Source organism: Ylistrum balloti, unplaced genomic scaffold (assembly GCF_031769215.1).
Source record: "Ylistrum balloti isolate Yb309-2 unplaced genomic scaffold, AGI_CSIRO_Ybal_v1 Utg370510, whole genome shotgun sequence".
Lineage (NCBI taxonomy): Eukaryota > Metazoa > Mollusca > Bivalvia > Pectinida > Pectinidae > Ylistrum > Ylistrum balloti.
Genome location: NW_026782329.1, coordinates 74,462 through 96,318, shown reverse-complemented (window position 1 = coordinate 96,318; position 21,857 = coordinate 74,462). Strand labels below are relative to the sequence as shown.

The window sequence follows — 21,857 nt, the reverse complement described above, 5'->3', positions numbered from 1 at the left end:
CTAACTAACAAATTTAAAGTTCTCAAAATGTTAACCGCGATAATAAAAGCGGGTATGCTTACAATATACAATATTTATCGATGGCAAAGAATATTTGGAGTCAGTGTTGCATTTTTTGTTACATTAAATCGTCATGTGAAAAACAATGTGACCCTAGAATATGCCCGTTACGCTATGTCTTGTTCTGGTATAGAATTATCAGTTTCTCTTCACTAAATAACCATTCATTGAAAACAACATATGAATATATTTTTTTAACGTATGGTTTTCAAAATGTTGGCAAAAACGTTTTTAGTAAATGTTTTATAACTTCATCGTAACGTGGAATCTACGTAGCGCTAGATCCTAACGGAAATCGTTTTTGGCCATCGACAGGTAGTACACGTGACATTGATGATGTTCTACATCATTGTACACTAGTTTGTCGGTCACAGTGATAACATAATAAGTAGCAATAGTTGGCTGTTACCAGAGCTCGCCATCTCGTGTGACAGTTACGATAAAGCATGGCGTACTGCTCCGTTGTTCAGCTGTAGTAAAACCAAGCAACATTAAACAGTATTCTCATTGAGAGATCGGGGCACCATTAATTTTTGATAAATGTGGAAGGAATTCATGCATGTCCCAATAAATCAACAACGGAAGTTTCTACCACACAGGTTCTACACAAGATATATCGCCCGCAAGGTCACCTACACGTATTTACATCTGCACAGGTAAAGGGGACGCCTTCACAAGGTACACACAGCCGTAGGAGTAACAACAGTAAAACATGCACAGGTAAGTTGTACGAGATAGTTTATTAATTTATAACTGACTTTCCCGCGGCAGTTTTGCAGGTGTTTACTAGTCCTCGACAATATCGCATCGTCGACAGTGTCAGCTGTTAATCACCAGGTTGATGTCAATAATACGATACACATCTTATCTGGTATATCTTGCATTGTTTGTTTCTAGTGTAACGGTCCATCGACCCATTTTGAATCGACACCACTCGGTATGTTTCGCGACAACGCGTACGGAGGCCAGTGAAAAGCGAAACTGGTATACTGTAGAAAAACTTGTATATACCTTCTCGGGAAAGAATTAATAAATACGTTTATCAGCATGTATGCATAGGTAGACTTATTAACACGTCGATCGGTGTGTACATATTGACTGATTTATACACATGTATATCAGTGTGTATATGTATATCAGTTTGTATACATGTAGACAGATATATATATATGTAGGTCAGTGTATATATGTAGACTTATTTATATATATGTAGATCAGTGTGCAGACAAATTTATATATATGTAGATCAGTGTGTATATGTAGACTTATTTGTATATATGTTGATCAATGTGTATGTAGACAGATTGATGTATATGTAGATCAGTGTGTAAATAGATTTATATATATGTACTTCAGTGTGTATGTTTAGACAGATTTATATATATGTAGATCGGTGTATATATGTATATATATATCTATATATATATATATGTAGTAGATCAGATGTATATATATGTAGATCAGTGTATATATGTATACTTATCTATATATATGTAGATCAGTGTGTATGTGTAGACAGATTTATATATATGTAGATCAGTGTGTATGTGTAGATAGGTTTATATATATATAGATCTGTGTGTATATATATGTAGACTTATTTATATATATGTTGATCAATGTGTATGTAGATAGATTTATATATATGTAGATCGGTGTGTATATATATATATATATGTAGATCAGTGTGTATATGTAGACTTATTTATATACATGTAGATCGGTGTGTATATGTAGACAGATTTATATATATGTAGATCGGTGTGTATATGTAAACAGATTTATATATATGTAGATCAGTGTGTATATGTATACTTATTTATATATATGTAGATCAGTGTGTAGACAGATTTATATATATGTAGATCAGTGTGTAGACAGATTTATATATATGTAGATCAGTGTGTAGACAGATTTATATATATGTAGATCGGTGTGTATATGTAGACAGATTTATATATATGTAGATCGGTGTGTATATGTAGACAGATTTATATATATGTAGATCGGTGTGTATATGTAGACAGATTTATAGATATGTAGATCAGTGTGTATATATAGACAGATTTATATACATGTAGCCATCCTTTGAAGCAGGTCAGAGTTGTTTTGATTGATTTCTTCAGTGTATGTCAGTCCAGTAGGGAATTCATGTTTTATTTCTAAAACATCCTGACCAGATGTATCAGAACCATAAACATTACACTTGCATTAGTTACGTTATCTCAGCAAAGGTCAATCTCTTCTGTTAAACCCATTTAGGTAAGTTGACATTTATATGAACTTTCGTACACAAATGGAGTCAGGAGTGACTCTACTTTCTCTACTCTGTCACTTACGTTAATTATGTTACATTTAGGATAGTGTAATCTTATATAGCATATAATTAAACTGCCGATTATTTCGTTAAGATGTTAGAAGTATTTCGACGCCAGTCCATGTTATGTGTGTATTGTATTACACTGTTGTCGACTGTGGTCTGTTTATTATTATCATTATTTATATTTATTTTTGTAGTGGCCAACACCGGTCAGTGTTCTGGACATGGTTTAGTTATATAGTTGTTGAATAACCTACACCAGACCATTTTTTGAGCCCGGTGTAGTGGTCAAGTGACCGCTCTGTGGTGCTGTGGTCAGGTGACCAGCACCGCTCCGTGGTTTGTGGACGTTGTAGTGGTCCAATGACCGACACCAGCCCGTGTTCTAAGTTTGCGCACTTGTACAGGTTTCGAGTGGCCGACTACAGTCCGAGCTCTGGAGGACGAATGACCGACACTAGCTTGTATTTTGGGCACGGTTTTGTGGCCGTGTTCAGACCATGTGTTTGGTGCGATGTAGTGGGCTAGTGGTAATCTGTGTTTTGGTGTGGGATGACAACAGTTCGTGTCTTTAGGCGATCCACAGAGACCTCTACAGTCCCTGTGTATAAACCAGTAGTGTTATACCCATTCTGATCTTCCATACAAGAATTCTTCTCGGGATATACTCAGGTGTCCTTGTGCTGAAAATTATGTAGATTCTAACCCGAGTGAGCAAGGGTATACGGACTCGTTCAGGATGGCAATCTGTAGTTAGTCGACTACCTGTATAGATGGGACACGTGTTGAGGTAAGCATACACATGGACTGGTCTGCACACATGCTGTACACGTTGGGAAGAAGGAGCTAAATGTCACGTGTTTATGGTATTACTCCATTGATGTGTAACGATAATACCACGACACTTGTAGTTTCTATGTTTCAGAAGACACAGCTTAATGTGTACCTATATTTGTGAACTCTTTCGTTTCTATTTATTATTACCCGAAAATATTTGCCGATGGACAGTTTGTCGATGTGCGTTACCACATCCGTCCGTCGTCCTTCAATAACACCTTAAAACAAGACTTCTTCTTCACTACCGGTTAGATTTCAATTAGATTTGACAGGAAGAGTGCGATGGTGGTGGTAATATTTAAAATTTTACATATGGAGTGGCTGACAAACCGGAGGCGACTGCGATGCGGGGCTAAGTGGTTGAAATTTATTTACATCGCTATAAATGACTTCTCAAGAAATATGTACCGTATATCATTCATCTGTGATTGGAAGCTTTTCAGAGCAGATTGGAATTCAAAATTGTACAAATGAGGGGCTTATCATCGGCACTAAGGGGCTGGTCCATAGGGAATATAGTGATATACAGCACTTTCATTTTTAAAATCCTTCTTTTCTGCTTCCATAAAGGTATTTTGTCAATATTTTGTCAAAATTTAATTCGAAGGTTTGAATTTCCTCATGTTTTGGGAAAACGTAATGTTCTGAAGTCGGAAATCTAAGGTACCTAGGTGAGTGATACAGGTCCCACGGACCTCTCGTTCTTTTGATAATTTATCGAATTCTGATACGTTACATATAAAATTTTACGGTGATCTAACATAGTCTGTTATCGTAACATGAACTTTTCTTCAGTCAGTTAGATTCTCCTTGATATTCTACTGCTCGTTAAATGTGATGACATTATTGTCTCTATATAAAAACTGTACTCATTCTAATATACAACTTCCTTAGTTCATCGATTCGCCCATTCACACAAGTCGCTAAATAAGAATTCTAAATAGTAACAAGCTTCACTACGAAGACATGTAACAATGGTCTGCAAAATCTAACCGGGATATGGCGCTTCAGTTTTTCACATTGTGTGGGTTGTCAAAAATTAAATTTTGGAAAACGTGGTGGCGTTAATGTACTGTATAAAATAACTGAGTTCGTAACGTTCATTAGAAAAAAAATGGTGACCAAAGTTAAACTCGGGAGACACATGTCGACAACGATGGACTTTGGGTGACAGGTCGATAATAATTGCTTTCGAGAGACACATGTCAACAACGATGGACTTTGGGTGACAGGTCGATAATAATTGCATTCGATAGACACATGTCTACAGCGATGGACTTTGGGTGACAGGTCAATAATAACTGCCTTCGAGAGACACATGTCAACAGCGATGGACTTTGGGTGACAGGTCGATAATAATTGCCTTCGATAGACACATGTCTACAGCGATGGACTTTGGGTGACAGGTCGATAATAACTGCCTTCGAGAGACACATGTCAACAGCGATGGACTTTGGGTGACAGGTCGATAACAACTGACGTCGAGAGACACATATCAACAACAACTGACTTCGAGAAAGTCTCGTCGACAACTATGTACTTTGTGATACTTATGTCGACAAATATGAACTTTGGGAAACTTATGTCGACAAATATGGACTTTGGGAGACATATCGAAATCGCAAAGCATTCTGGGAAGATATGTATTCGTGCATTTAAGACAGGTAGTAACGTTTTAGAAATACTGAGTAGGCAGGCGTTGGTTGTGAAATTCTGTTTGTCAAATTGAATTCTTTCAGAGCTGTATTTAGTTAACCGTATTAAAGTGCCCGAAAGTAGCCAACAGTCATCCTTTGCATGACTACTGGAAGTTTTCAACCTGTTTCTGTCGACATCAGTAGATCTACTACTGGTCTTATGTTGAACATCTTATCTCCCATTCCATTCTCCGAGGTCCTGTCAGATTAATACAAAACCCTGATGAAATAACAACACTTTAGTGTTATATTGTCACGAAAATATCATTAATTCTTTCTCAGACGGTACATTGCCGATTCTTTCAAATTCATGTACACGAACGTTGTTTTTATCCAAATGCCGAGAAACATCAATATTGCTAAAACTGAACAGTAATACTTATATACTGTACCAAAGCTAAGAAGCGCAGATATATCGATATACGTTTAAAATTAGACTACATAATTGTTGATGGCTCCTAAGCAGGCGTGTCTATGAAAAGCAACACGCGTCATAGACGTCCAAGTGCTTGGTAATCTATGACAGTGCTCCACCAAAATTATAACGTGTCAGTATTAAAGGTTGAATATAAAACTAAGACCCCTCCCGATATACATGAACCTTTTCATTCCAGATATCTGATTAGAAACATATCCCAACTCACTTCCAATCTATTATGGATAAGATACAGTATTATTAATAGTTAAATTTCATACTTGGTATAACACATATATCGCACATCCGAAGTGCAAGAAAACGTGTCTGACAGTGTTTAACCCATGATAATGAATATTTCACCATACTATTATCTGGTGAGAGGTGAACGTTCCCTTGTCTGTCTGCCTCTTTCGTCCTTGCTCATTTAGGATCGATATATAATGGGTCTGAATTTAGAAACCAGCTGGTTTTGTCATTAATTGGCAATGTGTTGTAAATGCCAAGGTCATGCAAACTGAACCTTTACAGGATATTTTGTCGTATGGAACGTACTATTTTGTCTACCTTTTCGCTTTGTATATTTTTTGTGCTCGGGTCATATTTTTTGTTGAATTCATGCAAGTTGACGGAGAGCTATAAAATATTTGCGGTGAGGTGTTGCTTAAAGATTCCAAGTAAAAGGTTATGATTGCAACAGAGAGAAAAAAAATCAGTAAACAATTTGTTTATCTAGCCTGTTAGTGACATTTTTCAGCACGGGTATCGTCAGTAGTAAACTGCACAAGCCGCATACCCCTTAAAGGATAAACGAACTAACTGATTTTTTGACTCTCTGGTGATTAAAAAGACAATTTACTGAACTCGAACTTATATGGTTGTATCTTAAACAGCTCCATAGAAGTGAACTTTGGTATTCCTTGTAAACAATCATGGCCGGGATAGGAACAATCCAATACTCCTATCTTAGTCCTTAATTCTTATTTTTATTTAACTGCAAAGTTGTTTTATCACTTTGATATAGATGTATACAAACGTTGCAAAATATAGGTATTTCAATTCGGCACTAATGCATTTCTAATTGGATGACAGATAGTTTATATATACTTTGATTTCCCTATCGAAGACCTTCACGTGCTATTTTTTATACCTGCGTAATCATCGTTTAATAGGGCGTTTGTCCGACCATTGCTCTGTCCGTTTGTCGGTGGATGAAAGTCTGTTCGGAGGTCTGCTGTTTACGAGTTGTTGTTTGAAGGCGATTCTTGTCTTTGCTTTAACATTTTAAAACACTGTGATATTGTGAACATGTGCTGTATAATCGTGATTTTATAATATATGGCCTACTCCATATCGTGTTGTCATATAAATCTTTTGACGGGATCCGTAAACAACATGCCATATTCTAGTCCCGACTGTAAACAAAAGGTTCTTTTACATTCAATGACGTTCAAATACAAGAACAGTGTGAAAATAGCCATACCTATCACATGTAGCATATCAGGTCTCTCACCACGCTTTCTACGGCCATATCTGTCTATGATCGCCTTGACAAGCAGGCCATGTTCAAGTAATGTCTGTAATTTGGGTTCAGTTTTCACGATATCACGCACGTTTATTTAAACAAAAATTATATCTCTCAGACTACAGTATAAGGCTGACTTAGATATTCTAGGTTGATGTCATCTTTTTGACTATTGGTTGTTTGTGATCGCATGTCTGCACGCGCAGTTTATTGTCCTTTGTCTCATATACCTTTGTTGGTAATAACCGTCGTAATTTTGTTACGTCAAAGTCTTAATCAATACAAATGGATCATTGGTCTGATTTCCCACCTGACTAATATAAGAATAGGCAATTCTCATCCAGCGACAATAGAAGTGAACTTCTTTGTGTCGCAAGGAAAGGAGACCCATAGGCATAACTTTATTAATGTCGTCAGCCAGTCGTGGGGTTCGTCGTCCGACCACGACGACTGAATACCATTGGAACCAGTAAAAGGTCTAATGTTGCTTCTTTACCGAGAGAGAAATGGTTTGGGTTGCTTTTCAGGTTTCAAGTTTCCAGCGTGATATATATGGTATACTCTAAAAGTATTGTAGTGTTTCTCTCCATAGGAGAACAGGAGAACCTTACAGCTGATCGATCCCCAGATTCACGAAGTTTGATTTTCTGTAATTTGAAACTAATTTACAGATATGAAGTGTAAAAGTCAAGGTCATTTTTGCCATAAATAGGAAATTGGTTTCCACACCATAACCTCATATCTTTTGGTGAATCATCGGGGGATATCTTGTTTAGAAGTGCTTTCAGCTGAAAATATAAAGAAATATCGGTTTTCACACGATAATTTAGCATCATTGACTCTATAAAATTCAAACTTCAGTATGTGCCCGCTTTTGAATTGCGTGCTGTTTTGGGATTTCATAACATGTCAAAGGTCAAGGTCTGTGGACCACCAAACTCCAAATTCGTCATGCTTGCTTGGAATAACATGTCAAGTCTCTTGCTTTTCTAACAAATTTGTTTCTAGCTGAATTAAAAATTCATTGTAGTTGCAAGTGATTTCAAGTTCTCTTTTTTAATCCCTTTCAGTCTCTTGTCTCTTAAAACTATTATTTGGTTTTATTCTACAAATTTACTTATAGCAATTCAATCTATATTCAAGCTTACTTTCATGGCAGAGCTTACATTCCACATGGCCACAAATCTTTCGTCCTGATCTGAAAATATTTTTGTCTTTCTCTAATTCCTCTACTACTGGCAACATTGACGAATCACTGTATATTGAATCATTGCTTTTGAACGTATTTTTGTGTCGTCTGCCAGCTAAAGGCGATATACATGTATTACTATGTCGTCAGCGTCGTAATCCGCACAAAGGTTTCTCAGCCGTAACTTAAGTGATCTTTGGCCGATCATGCTCAAACATTTTACAATGCTTTCTTATTAAACGTAATTGATTGGGATGGCTTTTCAGGTCCGAAAGTCAAAGCTCAAGGTCGCTGTTACTATAAATAGATTTTCAGTTCCCTTTGGCCGATCAACCTCAAACTTCATACAGTTGTTCCTTATCAGAAACCAAATATGTTGATTTCTAGGGTCCTATACATATGTGTACTTGTTTTGTCTCTTCCTGTACCTATTTTAAGTTCGCAAATTTAGCAGTATTGAGGAGTTAGCTTGTTATAAAAAAAAAATAAATAAAATTTCAAAAACATTCCTCCTTGAAACAAGGAATTCAGAAATGGTAGCAGTATTTGAGAATTATATTAACAAAATATTAAAGACATTACAATAAAGCATTGTAAATAACATTTGGAGCAAGAAGGCATTTAAAAAATATAGGCGGCAATTTCCACTTGCATTTAAATGATTCCCACATTAACGACGTTGGTATACCGCTCCACCTATATCATGTGTATTGGTCACATTATATCTACTTAAAAAGGACAGCTTCCATTTACCAATCCACTCGAACATTATGCAAAATGTCTTGGATCAACTACTCACTAAATATTATCAGTTTGCACGTTGAATCTGTTACTTCACTGAAACTGTATAGTGGATACCTCTGATGTACTTAGCAACTCTCTTCGTTTACTCTGCGATGCTGTCTTGCTCCAAATCGAACGTTGTTGATGACACTGTTTAAAAGACTCGAGAATCTCAGTACAGTCTGCATATTAAGACTTGGGATGAGTCCGCACGGAGTAAAACATTAATACAGTAACATTTACCTGTAAATTCATATCCCTTGTTTATGAAGACTTACTGGAATAATAGTAAGCTTGTTAACAAACATTATGTTGTATTAATAAGGAAAACCTATCCTCGGGACTCAGTTCCCTTCGACATCTAATCTGCAAATTTACTCACCACATCTCAAACAAAATTATATCAATGGAATAAATACAATGAATATCTATGGCTATTGTTCCTTAAAACACACCCCGAAACCATGCTGGGCTGGCGACACACCCACTTCCGTGGAATTCTGGTTTAAGATTGCTTGATGTCAGCTACTACTGACTAATGCTATCGACTAACAGGACTTACAGGGATTAGTCCGTTTTTGCGACAACGACATTCTTCAATAGTTACTCAATTTTGGTATCTTACAAACCCTACAAAGTTTACTCGAAATTTGCGTAATACTGGCAACCCAAACATCGAACAATTATAGCGACCTTTTGGTCCAACAAGATGTGTTCAATACCGGCATGCGAAACACCGAACAGATACAGCGACCTTTTGATCAAAGAAGATGTGCTCAATACTGGCATCATAAAGACCATACAGTTACAGCGACCCTTTGATCAAAGAAGATGTGCTCAATACTGGCATCCTAAACACCGAACAGTTACATCGACCCTTTGATCAAAGAAGATGGGCTCAATACCGGCATCCTAAACACAGAACAGTTACAGCGACCTTTTGATCAAAGAAGATGGGCTCAATACCGGCATCCTAAACACTGAACAGTTACAGCGACCCTTTGATCAAAGAAGATGGGCTCAATACCGGCATCCTAAACACTGAACAGTTACAGCGACCTTTTGATCAAAGAAGATGGGCTCAATACCGGCATCCTAAACACTGAACAGTTACAGCGACCTTTTGATCAAAGAAGATGGGCTCAATACCGGCATCCTAAACACCGAACAGTTACAGCGACCCTTTGATCAAAGAAGATGGGCTCAATACCGGCATCCTAAACACTGAACAGTTACAGCGACCTTCTGATCAAAGAAGATGGGCTCAATACCGGCATCCTAAACACCGAACAGTTACAGCGACTTGTTGGTCCAACAAGATGTGCTCAATTAGCCGAATTTTAGGCAACCGTAGTTGTGTGTCAGCTATATTAATGTCCGGACAATATGTTCACAAAAATAACGATCTGTTGATGTGCTGAACCTTAGCGCCTTTAACAGGTCCTGTTTGCTAGGGGTGACCGGATTACAGGCATAAAAATAATGATCTATAGATATGCTAAACCTTAGCGCTTTTAACAAGTCCTGTTTGCTAGGGGTGACCGGATTACAGGCATAAAAGTAATGATCTGTAGATATGCTAAACCGTAGCGCCTTTAACAAGTCCTGTTTGCTAGGGGTGACCGGAATAGGCACAAAAATAACGATCTGTAGATGTGCTCAACTTTAGCGCCTTTAACAGGTCCTGTTTGGTAGGCGTTACTGGGCTACAGGCACAACAGTAATGCCCTAAATGTCCTTCTAGAAGCGCTACTTTACTTCTTAGGTTTATAACTACGTTTATTTGGTATCTCACGACAAAACCACACTTGGAGAATTTATCATTTTTTATTAAAACGTCAATTTCTCTTGACGCTAATATGGATATATTAATTTTAACTTTATGTTTTCTTGGTGTTTATTACGATTGCTTTTGATATAGAATTTATTTATTTAATAAGAAATTATGTGATAATGGACCCTCAACGGGAGCCTGATGTTGGTTCCCAGTTCCTAGTTCCCTTTGAGAAAAACATTTCCAGTTTCATTTTTCTTAAACGGAACTAGAAACTGGAAACCAACTTCAGGCTCCCACCCTCAACCACCTGTTAACAGTGACAGGAGCGACAACCCGATCACACGGCATGAGAACGACTTTAATAAGCTTTTGTTCCCATGGCGGTTTACATCACTGAGAGAACATCTATTAGAAGCACTAGGTGTTTATCCCTGATAACTTGACCTTGATTTTTAAGCTGAGAAGGTTTTGGTGCCGGAAAGTGGTTACATTTCCTAACACAATTCGTTTGTTGTTCATCTTACATCCGGGTCCCACGTTGTATACCGAGCGCACCCTACAACTATCGTCGTGTGATGCCATTATTAGATCAAAGCCACTCCATCTTTAGTGGCCAAAATCAAATTTTGTCTGTAGGAAAATTGCTATCATTATGTCATAAGAAAAAAAAGCAATTTGTTGCCATGGTAATTCACACTTTGTCAGCAATTAAGTGTTATACCAGACCTAAACATAATTTACAAATCATAGGAGGAGACCGTAAATGTGCGTAATTATTTTGGTAAAATGAAACATAGCCAGCCGAGATGTTTTCCGAGGAAACAAACAACCAGTTATTAAATAGTACTTAAAGATAAGGTCTATGACGATAGTTGTCACGTTGTCAATAATTCTTAATTAGACCAATGAAATTCCATCAGATACAAAGCATATCGGTACAACGACAGTCCAATTCTCTGTGAAGTGAATTTTATTTCTGATAAATTTGGATTCGTTCCATTGCATCTTGTATATGCATCGTTAATCCAAAACACGAGTAACGATATCCGAGTATCGACGATAATCGTGGTATTGTTAAAGTTTTGTATCGTATTTGGGATGAGAAGAAGTAACTCGTGAAACATATATCAATATCATACTGGATTTTGCCGTTAGGTTCGGTGGCGTCTCAAGAACGGTTGTACCCGTTACGTTCGGTGGCGTCTCAAGAACAGTTGTACCCGTTAGGTTCAGTGTCGTCTCAAGAACAGTTGTACCCGTTAGGTTCGGTGTCGTCTCAAGAACAGTTGTACCCGTTAGGTTCGGTGTCGTCTCAAGAACAGTTGTACCCGTTAGGTTCAGTGTCGTCTCAAGAACAGTTGTACCCGATAGGTTCGGTTTCGTCTCAAGAACAGTTGTACCCGTAAGGTTCGGTGGCGTCTCAAGAACGTTTGTACCCGTTAGGTTCGGTGGCGTCTCAAGAACAGTTGTACCCGTTAGGTTCGGTGTCGTCTCAAGAACAGTTGTACCCGTTAGGTTCAGTGTCGTCTCAAGGCTCTTTGTATGCGTAAGGTTTGGTGCAGATTTTGGAACAGTTGTACCCGTTAGGTTCAGTGTCGTCTCAAGAACGGTTGTACCCGTTAGGTTCAGTGTCGTCTCAAGAACAGTTGTACCCGTTAGGTTCGGTGTCATCTCAAGAACAGTTGTACCCGTTAGGTTCAGTGTCGTCTCAAGAACAGTTGTACCCGTAAGGTTCGGTGGCGTCTCAAGAACGGTTGTACCCGTTAGGTTCGGTGTCGTCTCAAGAACAGTTGTACCCGTTAGGTTCGGTGGCGTCTCAAGAACAGTTGTACCCGTTAGGTTCGGTGTCGTCTCAAGAACAGTTGTACCCGTTAGGTTCGGTGTCATCTCAAGAACAGTTGTACCCGTTAGGTTCAGTGTCGTCTCAAGAACAGTTGTACCCGTAAGGTTCGGTGGCGTCTCAAGAACGGTTGTACCCGTTAGGTTCGGTGTCGTCTCAAGAACAGTTGTACCCGTTAGGTTCGGTGGCGTCTCAAGAACAGTTGTACCCGTTAGGTTCGGTGGCGTCTCAAGAACAGTTGTACCCGTTAGGTTCAGTGTCGTCTCAAGGCTCTTTGTATGCGTAAGGTTTGGTGCAGATTTTGGAACAGTTGTACCCGTTAGGTTCAGTGTCGTCTCAAGAACGGTTGTACCCGTTAGGTTCGGTGTCGTCTCAAGAACAGTTGTACCCGTTAGGTTCGGTGGCGTCTCAAGAACGGTTGTACTCGTTAGGTTCGGTGGCGTCTCAAGAACGGTTGTACCCGTTAGGTTCGGTGGCGTCTCAAGAACGGTTGTACCCGTTAGGTTCGGTGGCGTCTCAAGAACGGTTGTACCCGTTAGGTTCGGTGTCGTCTCAAGAACAGTTGTACCCGTTAGGTTCGGTGTCGTCTCAAGAACAGTTGTACCCGTTAGGTTCGGTGGCGTCTCAAGAACAGTTGTACCCGTTAGGTTCAGTGTCGTCTCAATAACAGTTGTACCCGTTAGGTTCGGTGTCGTCTCAAGAACAGTTGTACCCGTTAGGTTCGGTGGCGTCTCAAGAACAGTTGTACCCGTTAGGTTCAGTGTCGTCTCAAGGCTCTTTGTATGCGTAAGGTTTGGTGCAGATTTTGGAACAGTTGTACACGTTCGGTTCCGTGTCGTCTCATGAACAGTTGTAAGTTCGGTTTAGCTTTTGGAACAATTTTACACGCTTGGTTCGGTGTCGTCTCAAGGACGGTTGTACGCGTTAGGTTTGGTGTCGTCTCAAGGCCAGTTGTACGCATTAAGTTCGGTGCGGTTTTTAAGACGAATGCACACGTTAGATTCGGTACTGATAATTAAGGTTCGCTGCGGTATTTGGACGGCTTTTCATGTTATGTTCGATGCCGTCTCTGGGACTGTTATATTCATGATTATTTTTGATGCGGTTCCTGTGACGGCTATGCTCTTGTTTCCTGGGACGATTTTGACTGTTATATTGGTTGTCCTGTATTTCTGAACTCTAAAGAATCCCCTAGTGCAATGACCTCGAACTGTATGAGATCACAAATTAATTTTCTGATGTTGCGGACAATGTTTTACCCATTGTAACAGGAGATGTAGACAACAGAGACTGCTACTTCTCATCATCAAATATTGAGTAGCCTATATTGCCGCCGAGACTGCTAGCCTCCGTACTGTCCCATACTAACAATGTTAGTAACGATTTAACCGGGATTGGAGGTCCATCGCCTTTGTAACATCTCCATTCACGGCAATTAGGCACTGACTTGATTGTATAGATCATGTAACTTCATACAAAGACTGACCACTTGTTTTACCAGTGTTTCCGACCCGATTGACCCTTTCTTGGGTACACTAGACTAAATCGATGGTTCCAGATTCTGTAACATACTGATATGTCAACTGTTGATTACAACGCCTCCTTTTCATGGCTCAGCAAAAATCTGTCGTCACAGGATACACAATTTTTATTTATTTTACCGAAGATTTTTTCAATCATTGCAAGAATTTTAAAGAAATATATACATGGTTTCAAATGTGATAAAAAGTTGATAATATAACTAATTTTGATGTTACTCGAAGTATTTTTTAACAAAAGTAATTAAAACATTGATTTCATTATTTGCTTGCGAAACTGTTGAGTTGCTGTAGGTGTTGTCAGTGATACCGAAGTAGCGCCACCTGGTGTTGTCAGTGATGCCGAAGTAGCGCCACCTATTGCTTCTGATGGAAATGATCTACCAAGGTGTGAAAGGCAATTGTTTTAACGTTTTTATGAACATCCCTGGTTAAAATGTAAAAATAAAGGATTATCATTTCTTTTCAATGCATGCATCGAAATGTTAAGTAAATTAATTGGAGTGACTACCCATTGGTGCGCACGCTGAACGTTAGGTATGACGAGCAATATAAAGTTCTCCAAATATCATCCCTGATCATCTTTAGGTACTTACACATATGACGTATCTTAAAATTGAAAAGATGTAAAGCTTTTATTGAACAAACATGTAACGAATACATCGAAGAATTGACGAGTAATCATTTCGGTGCGTCACCAACATGCTAAGGAAGATGACGTAATTATCACATGCATTCATTATTAATGAGTGAACACGCCGATTCCATATTCATGCCCTTTCTTTATTTTTGATATGACGTCATTGAAGTGTAAATCACTAGCTATGATAATGACGTCACAACCAGAACCGTGTTTATCACATAACTCACCAATTTTGTCATGAGATAAGGTTATGCCATCAACGTAGTAAGACACATGTATACTAACAATCTCATGACGTCATGGACAAGCCGCGTCTTCATGACGTCACATGATTGTCTTTTCTGTGAAAAACGTACCCTGCTTACCAAAATAAGTCTGTCTTAAAGGGAGATCGATTTGAACGCTTTTGTTTATTTTTCAGAAATATAGCTTATGTGATAAATATGATTTTACGCTTTTCAGTGTAATATGGAATCATGAACTTTTGAGATAATTTGATATGTCACTTTCGTTAAATATTAAATAACTGAACTCGTTTAGTAATTTCCAAATGAAATCGACGCGAGTATAAGAGTGTATAAGTCCCACTTGTATGATGTATTGAATAGCATGTGTCGAGTTTTCAACACACGAGCAATGCTATCACGTTCGACCCGCTGCTGATATTGGCATGGGTTCTCTCTCACCGTTACTTTGGACTCCAGGCCTGTGGAAACCAGAATGTTAATATTCCATCTATACATGCTACGTTAGTGACCTGAGGCTGATGTAAATAAAATTTAATATGCTATCATTGGACTTGACGTGCTACAATCTTTGTCTGTAAATCATTATTATCTCAGGTCGTGGTTCGGTGTTTTACGATAGACATGTTGTAGGCTGGATACCACTCCCTGATGGCAATCTTCTGTGTGCTATAAAATAAAATTCAGGGGCACTAACACAACATTTATGGTAACTGATAAATCTTATTTACATTTGTTTATCTGATCTATTTATTTAGTTATTAGATTGTTCGGGACTTGAAGTCCTCGTGTATATATATATATATATATATATATATGTGTGTGTGTGTGTGTGTGTGTGTGTGTGTGTGTGTGTGTGTGTGTGTTATATATATATATATATATATATATATATATATATATAGAGAGAGAGAGAGAGAGAGAGAGAGAGAGAGAGAGAGAGAGAGAGAGAGAGAGAGAGAGAGAGAGAGAGACAGACAGACAGACAGACAGACAGACAGACAGAGAGAGACAAAGAGACAGAGAGAGACAGAGACGGAGATAGATAGATTGAGAGAGAGAGAGAGACGGACGGACGGACAGACAGATAGACAGGCAGCCTGACAGACAGAGATAGAGAGACAGAGACATAGACAAAGAGAGAGAGACAGAGAGAGAGAGACAAATAGAGAGAGAGAGAGACAGAGAGAGAGAAGTATTTAGCTGTTTCTAAGCAGGAGAGAAGGACCACTATCAACATACACATGGGTCGGATAAAATGGATCGTTATGAACAACTTCATTATCTTTTAGATATCGAAAGTTTAGACAAAATGATGAATGACGATTTTAGTAGGTTCATTAACTAAGTATCTAAGATTCGTAGTGTTATTAATTAATTATCGGGACAGGTGATGGACAGAACTTCTCCACAAACATGAGAGTCATTCCATTCTCGGAATAGGTACGGGATAAGGTGCGGAGATAGGACTGGCTTTGGGATAAGAGATACGTTAGTGATGGTGGTTGGGCCGCTGCGGAGAGAGTAGATAGTGGAACGGTGATTAGAATTCTCAATCAGTGCGGGGACTGGCATGCCTAACTCTAGAAATGGTATTACAGATGGTGTACTTGGTTGTGCTTATACATTTTAGGTAAGACTGACGGATGATTTAGTCCTGGCTGTCCTTTGACCCCGGGCGTCCTTATGTGTTGGAAAAAACGTCCGAAGCGGTCAGCGTTGACAATTATTGCATGTGCCGTGGTTTACGTTGGAGCGGTCAATCTTCTGGCACTTTATTCCATGGTTAAATCGTACAACAGTCCAGTGTCGTGGGTACAGCGATTCGGTCACTTATATATTGGAAAGCCGGACACCAATAACTGGACATGTAAAGGTCTTCGCTACTCCACCATCCCGCTCCCTCTCACTGCTCTGGTCAGCTTTCCCGGGTCTGGCAATACCTGGCTACGTCACGTCATACAGCAGGCTACAGGTAGGAAACAGAAGGCTACATGCTACGTCATCATTATTGTGCCTAAATGTATTGTGTCATTTTGTTGTACCTAAACATGATAAGACTGTTTTCACTTACAGGTGTGGCTACAGGGAGTGTCTATTCGGACGTTGGTTTGAAGAGGGATGGCTTTCCTGGTGAGGGTCAGACCAACGCCTCAGTGATTGTAATAAAGACACATTCTCTAGGTCCGGACGAGCGTGCTCGCTATGTCCGAGCTATTCTTCTGATCAGGGACCCATTTGACGCCCTCCTGTCCGAATTCAACAGGCGGCATGGAGGGCACAAAGGCTATGCAGGACGAGTACACTTCCAGAAAAGTAAGGATGGTATTATATAGTATTCCTCGTGAATTGTAAAGTTAATGGAGAGTTCACGTCATGAAGTGTAGGTTATAGGAGAGTTCACGTCATGAAGTGTACGTTATAGGAGAGTACACATCATGAAGTGTAGGTTATGGGAGAGTACACGTCATGAAGTTTAGGTAACGGGAGAGTTCACTGTAGGTTATGGGAGAGTACACGTCATGAAGTGAGGGTTATGAGAGAGTACATGTCATGAAGTGTAGGTTAGGGGAGAGTACACATCATGAAGTGTAGATTATGGGAGAGTACACTGTAGGTCATGGGAGAGTACACGTCATGAAGTGTAGGTTATGGGAGAGTACACGTCATGAAGTGTAGGTTATGGGAGAGTACACGTCATGAAGTGGAGGTTATGGGAGAGTACAAGTCATGAAGTGTAGGTTATGGGAAAATACACGACATGAAGTGGAGGTTATGGGAGAGTACAAGTCATGAAGTGTGGATTATGGGAGAGTTCACGTCATGAAGTGTAGGTAATGGGAGAGTACACGTCATGAAGTGTAGGTTATTGGAGAGTACACGTCATGAAGTGTAGGTTATGGGAGAGTACACTGTAGGTTATGGGAGAGTACACTGTAGGTCATGGGAGAGTACACGTCATGAAGTGTAGATTATGGGAGAGTACACATCATGAAGTGTAGGTTATGGGAGAGTACACATCATGAAATGTAGGTTATGGGAGAGTACACATCATGAAGTGTAGGTTATGGGAGAGTACACGTCATGAAGTTTAGGTTATGGGAGAGTACACGTCATGAAGTTTAGGTTATGGGAAAGTTCACATCATGAAGTGTAGGTTATGGGAGAGTACACGTCATGAAGTGTAGGTTATGGGAGAGTACACGTCATGAAGTGTAGGTTATGGGAGAGTACACGTCATGAAGTGTAGGTTATTGGAGAGTACACGTCATGAAGTGTAGGTTATGGGAGAGTACACGTCATGAAGTGTAGGTTATTGGAGAGTACACGCCATGAAGTGTAGGTTATTGGAGAGTATACGTCATGAAGTGTAGGTTATGGGAGAGTATACGTCATGAAGTGTAGGTTATGGGAGAGTACACGTCATGAAGTTTAGGTTATGGGAAAGTTCACATCATGAAGTGTAGGTTATGGGAGAGTACACTGTAGGTTATGGGAGAGTTCACGTCATGAAGTGTAGGTTATGGGAGAGTACACGTCATGAAGTGTAGGTTATGGGAGAGTACACGTCATGAAGTGTAGGTTATGGGAGAGTACACGTCATGAAGTGTAGGTTATGGGAGAGTACACGTCATGAAGTGTAGGTTATTGGAGAGTACACGTCATGAAGTGTACGTTATGGGAGAGTACACGTCATGAGGTGTAGGTTATGGGAGAGTTCACGTCATGAAGTGTAGGTTATGGGAGAGTACACGTCATGAGGTGTAGGTTATGGGAGAGTTCACGTCATGAAGTGTAGGTTATGGGAGAGTACACGTCATGAAGTGTACGTTATGGGAGAGTACACGTCATGAAGTGTACGTTATGGGAGATGAATTTTAGGTTACGGGAGAGTTCACTGTAGGTTATGGGAGAGTACACTGTAGGTTATGGGAGAGTACACGTCATGAAATGTAGGTTACGGGAGAGTACACGTCATGAAGTGTAGGTTATGGGAGAGTACACGTCATGAAGTGTAGGTTATGGGAGAGTACACGTCATGAAGTGTAGGTTATTGGAGAGTACACGTCATGAAGTGTAGGTTATGGGAGAGTACACGTCATGAAGTGTAGGTTATGGGAGAGTATACGTCATGAAGTGTAGGTTATGGGAGAGTACACGTCATGAAATGTAGGTTATGGGAGAGTACACATCATGAAGTGTAGGTTAGGGGAGAGTTCACGTCATGAAGTGTAGGTTACGGGAGAGTACACTGTAGGTTATGTGAGAGTACACTGTAGGTTATGGGAGAGTACACTGTAGGTTATGGGAGAGTACACGTCATGAAATGTAGGTTATGGGAGAGTACACGTCATGAAGTGTAGGTTATGGGAGAGATCACGTCATGAAGTGTAGGTAATGGGAGAGTACACATCATGAAATGTAGGTTATGGGAGAGTACACATCATGAAGTGTAGGTTATGGGAGAGTTCACGTCATGAAGTGTAGGTTATTGGAAAGTACACATAGGAAATAGCAGGGTTAGTGTGGTATTTTCAGTCAAGTATTAAGTGTAAACACCCCGCCTCCTTCCTTAATGATTATAGAGTGTGATCTGGCTCACCGAATGTGTATCCAACTCACCATCTTGATTTTAGAGGTTTACGTGAACTGTTAGGTAATCAACTCTAGCCTTGTATATTACTGTAATAGGGAAGGAGTTGAGGATATGTCCGGGGTACTTTCAGGGCAATACATGTTAATTAAAGTCTTTAAGAGTTTTAATTCGTGTTGTGAGGAGGCTTACGGTGAGCACAACGGTGGCAGGTTTGTATCTTGTTACGTATCACCAGCAGTTGAATTCAACATTTCGTTGACCGACATACCATTATTATTGTGTATTATTTGTCTCGCATCATGATCATGACTTTTAATTGTAAATTCACTTGTCATTTTAGATTGGTACGACTATATCTTTGGAACAGCCGGAGATTGGTATGATCTTTACCACGATTGGCTGACATTTGACGGCCCGCTCCACGTGGTTATGTATAAAGATCTGCGGGAAAACCCCTCGGTGGAATTGGACCGGTTAATGAAGTTTCTGGGTGTTTCTTTGTCACACAAAGAGAAATTCTGTGTGATGAATAACTATGAAGGTAATTACAGACGAGGAGGTAAGAGTGCTTCCGTGTCGGACAGATACACCGATTATATGGTATATATGATAAATAACTACAAACGGAAACTGTCTACGGAACTCGGACATTATCTTAACAAGTCAAACATCCGAATTAGCTAACAGTGTCATTACAACATGTTACACACGTACCGTGAAAAATAAAAGGGCGATTTGAAATACGTGTGTATTCTGGTGAGGAAAGGGACCATGCTTTGGCGGACCAATTCACAATATCACTGCTTCACGATCATCACTATGGTTATTTTTTTTAATGCTTTTTTAAATTCGTTTTAGCTCAATTAACAGTTAAGTGGTTGAGCGGTAAGTATCATTGAAGACGAAGGCAATTACTATGTGTATAAATGATCACTTAGAACAAACACAAGAAAGGTAGAGTTATCTCCCGTCGCTTACTTTGCGACAGCACAAAATAACTACTTTCCTGTAAAAGAGTTATAAAAATGACCGTTTGTATTAATTATTGACTATTTTTGAAGTTGGTTATGACGCTTATTCAAGAGTTATTGGTTTTATGTTTTGAATAACAGAAATGTGCGTACAGAAAAATATGAGCAAATTTAGAAGGTCCTTTTGAATTTAATAACAGAAAATGATGCTCCCTCTGAATTGCATTATTTTTTAAAGGACCGTTTAGTTATGTATCATTTGCTAGGTATCAGAATTCTGAAAACTTTGTTACTGAGACAGAGTTGGTCGGAAAGCCAACGGTATCATGATTATTGTTTCGTTTCCTACTTTTTTTAACTTTTGAAGTGTCCTTTGAACGCACAATGATAAAATCTTACTTCTACCAATGACAGATTTACATACCGTTTAATGACTCCGTGTATCTGTGGTGCTTTTACTTGACTTAATATTTCTTTCTGATTTATTACTGCTCTGCGTTAGCATAAAACTGTGAAATTTTGGTATGATTACGCTATAATGAATATGTTCTAATTTAGCGAAACTTGTGTATAGCAGAAGAGCATCTCTCTGTGTTCTCGTATTTTTGAAAACATACTTAAAAGTTCCTGTAAGAAATTCCTATTTTTCTGCAAATATATTTTCATTTGTTAATACAAATTTCAATTACATACTTATTCACCATGAAAAATGGGTTTTAGCCAATTTTTTAATTTCATTCATTTTTAAGAATTATTACATAGCACTAGACGTTGAAATGTAGTGCTAATGTTTGTCAGAGTACAGCAATCAGTACGTTTTATACATTCATAACAACGATCTCTAGCCTTGAATAGATGTTGTCTACATAGGAAGTGATATATCATGTTGATCTTTGTTGATTTTACAAACAATGAAATGAACAAAATATTAAAAAAAGTGCTTTTGATGTTTAAATGATAAACATTGTTCGATGTTTTTTGTTGTTTTTGTTTTTAATTTCCATCCACATTTTACTGCGTGATATATTTAGATGGTACACACCTGTCTAGCTCGGTTCATCTTATTGCAATTTCTCGTTACACATTAGGACATTGACATCGGAATATTCAGTATTGTTTGAATCAGATTAAAAACATCCCTGTAACCGAAGTTTTAGTTATTCTATTTTTAGATGTAACTCATTAAAGTAATAATGAAATTGCGGGGAACTGCTGTTGTAAACTTTAAGTGGATTTGTTTATGAAAGTTGTCTCCCCTAGGACCTGTCCACCATTATGATAAATTATAAGACATAAAACAATGGCAACATTACAAAAAGCTAAATCACTTCTGCTAGCTATTGATCTCATCACAAACAGCTGTGATGTTCGATAAGTAATATATCTAAGTACAGAAACAAATAGAACTTAAGTTGTAAAT

At 38.9% G+C, this 21,857-nt stretch overlaps 2 protein-coding genes across 2 annotated transcripts; one reads left to right on the top strand and one right to left on the bottom strand.

Moving 5' to 3' along the window:
- The first annotated feature begins 695 nt into the window (after positions 1-695).
- On the top strand, positions 696-21,353 carry LOC132555702 (WSCD family member AGAP003962-like). Its single transcript, XM_060220063.1, has 4 exons — positions 696-780; positions 16,503-16,844; positions 16,946-17,185; positions 19,807-21,353. The coding sequence occupies exons 2-4, from the start codon at positions 16,556-16,558 to the stop codon at positions 20,148-20,150; spliced, it is 873 nt and encodes a 290-aa protein (XP_060076046.1). The 5' UTR covers positions 696-780; positions 16,503-16,555; the 3' UTR covers positions 20,151-21,353.
- LOC132555670 (uncharacterized) lies at positions 11,678-16,444 on the bottom strand. The gene is made up of 2 exons (XM_060220023.1): positions 16,286-16,444; positions 11,678-13,282 (listed from the first exon to the last, which is right to left on the bottom strand). The coding sequence occupies exons 1-2, from the start codon at positions 16,442-16,444 to the stop codon at positions 11,678-11,680; spliced, it is 1,764 nt and encodes a 587-aa protein (XP_060076006.1).
- Positions 21,354-21,857: the final 504 nt, after the last annotated feature.

Bases quoted from the DNA above. Each gene is read 5' to 3' on its own strand.
- LOC132555670 (XM_060220023.1), bottom strand. From the start codon at position 16,444: ATGCCAGTCCCCGCACTGATTGAGAATTCTAATCACCGTTCCACTATC. The intron at 13,283-16,285 runs GTTTGTGGAGAA...ACTGTTCATGAG, and splicing joins GAGAATGGAATGACTCTCAT to ACGACACGGAACCGAACGTG.
- LOC132555702 (XM_060220063.1), top strand. From the start codon at position 16,556: ATGTGTTGGAAAAAACGTCCGAAGCGGTCAGCGTTGACAATTATTGCA. The intron at 16,845-16,945 runs GTAGGAAACAGA...TTTCACTTACAG, and splicing joins CGTCATACAGCAGGCTACAG to GTGTGGCTACAGGGAGTGTC. The intron at 17,186-19,806 runs GTAAGGATGGTA...TTGTCATTTTAG, and splicing joins ACGAGTACACTTCCAGAAAA to ATTGGTACGACTATATCTTT.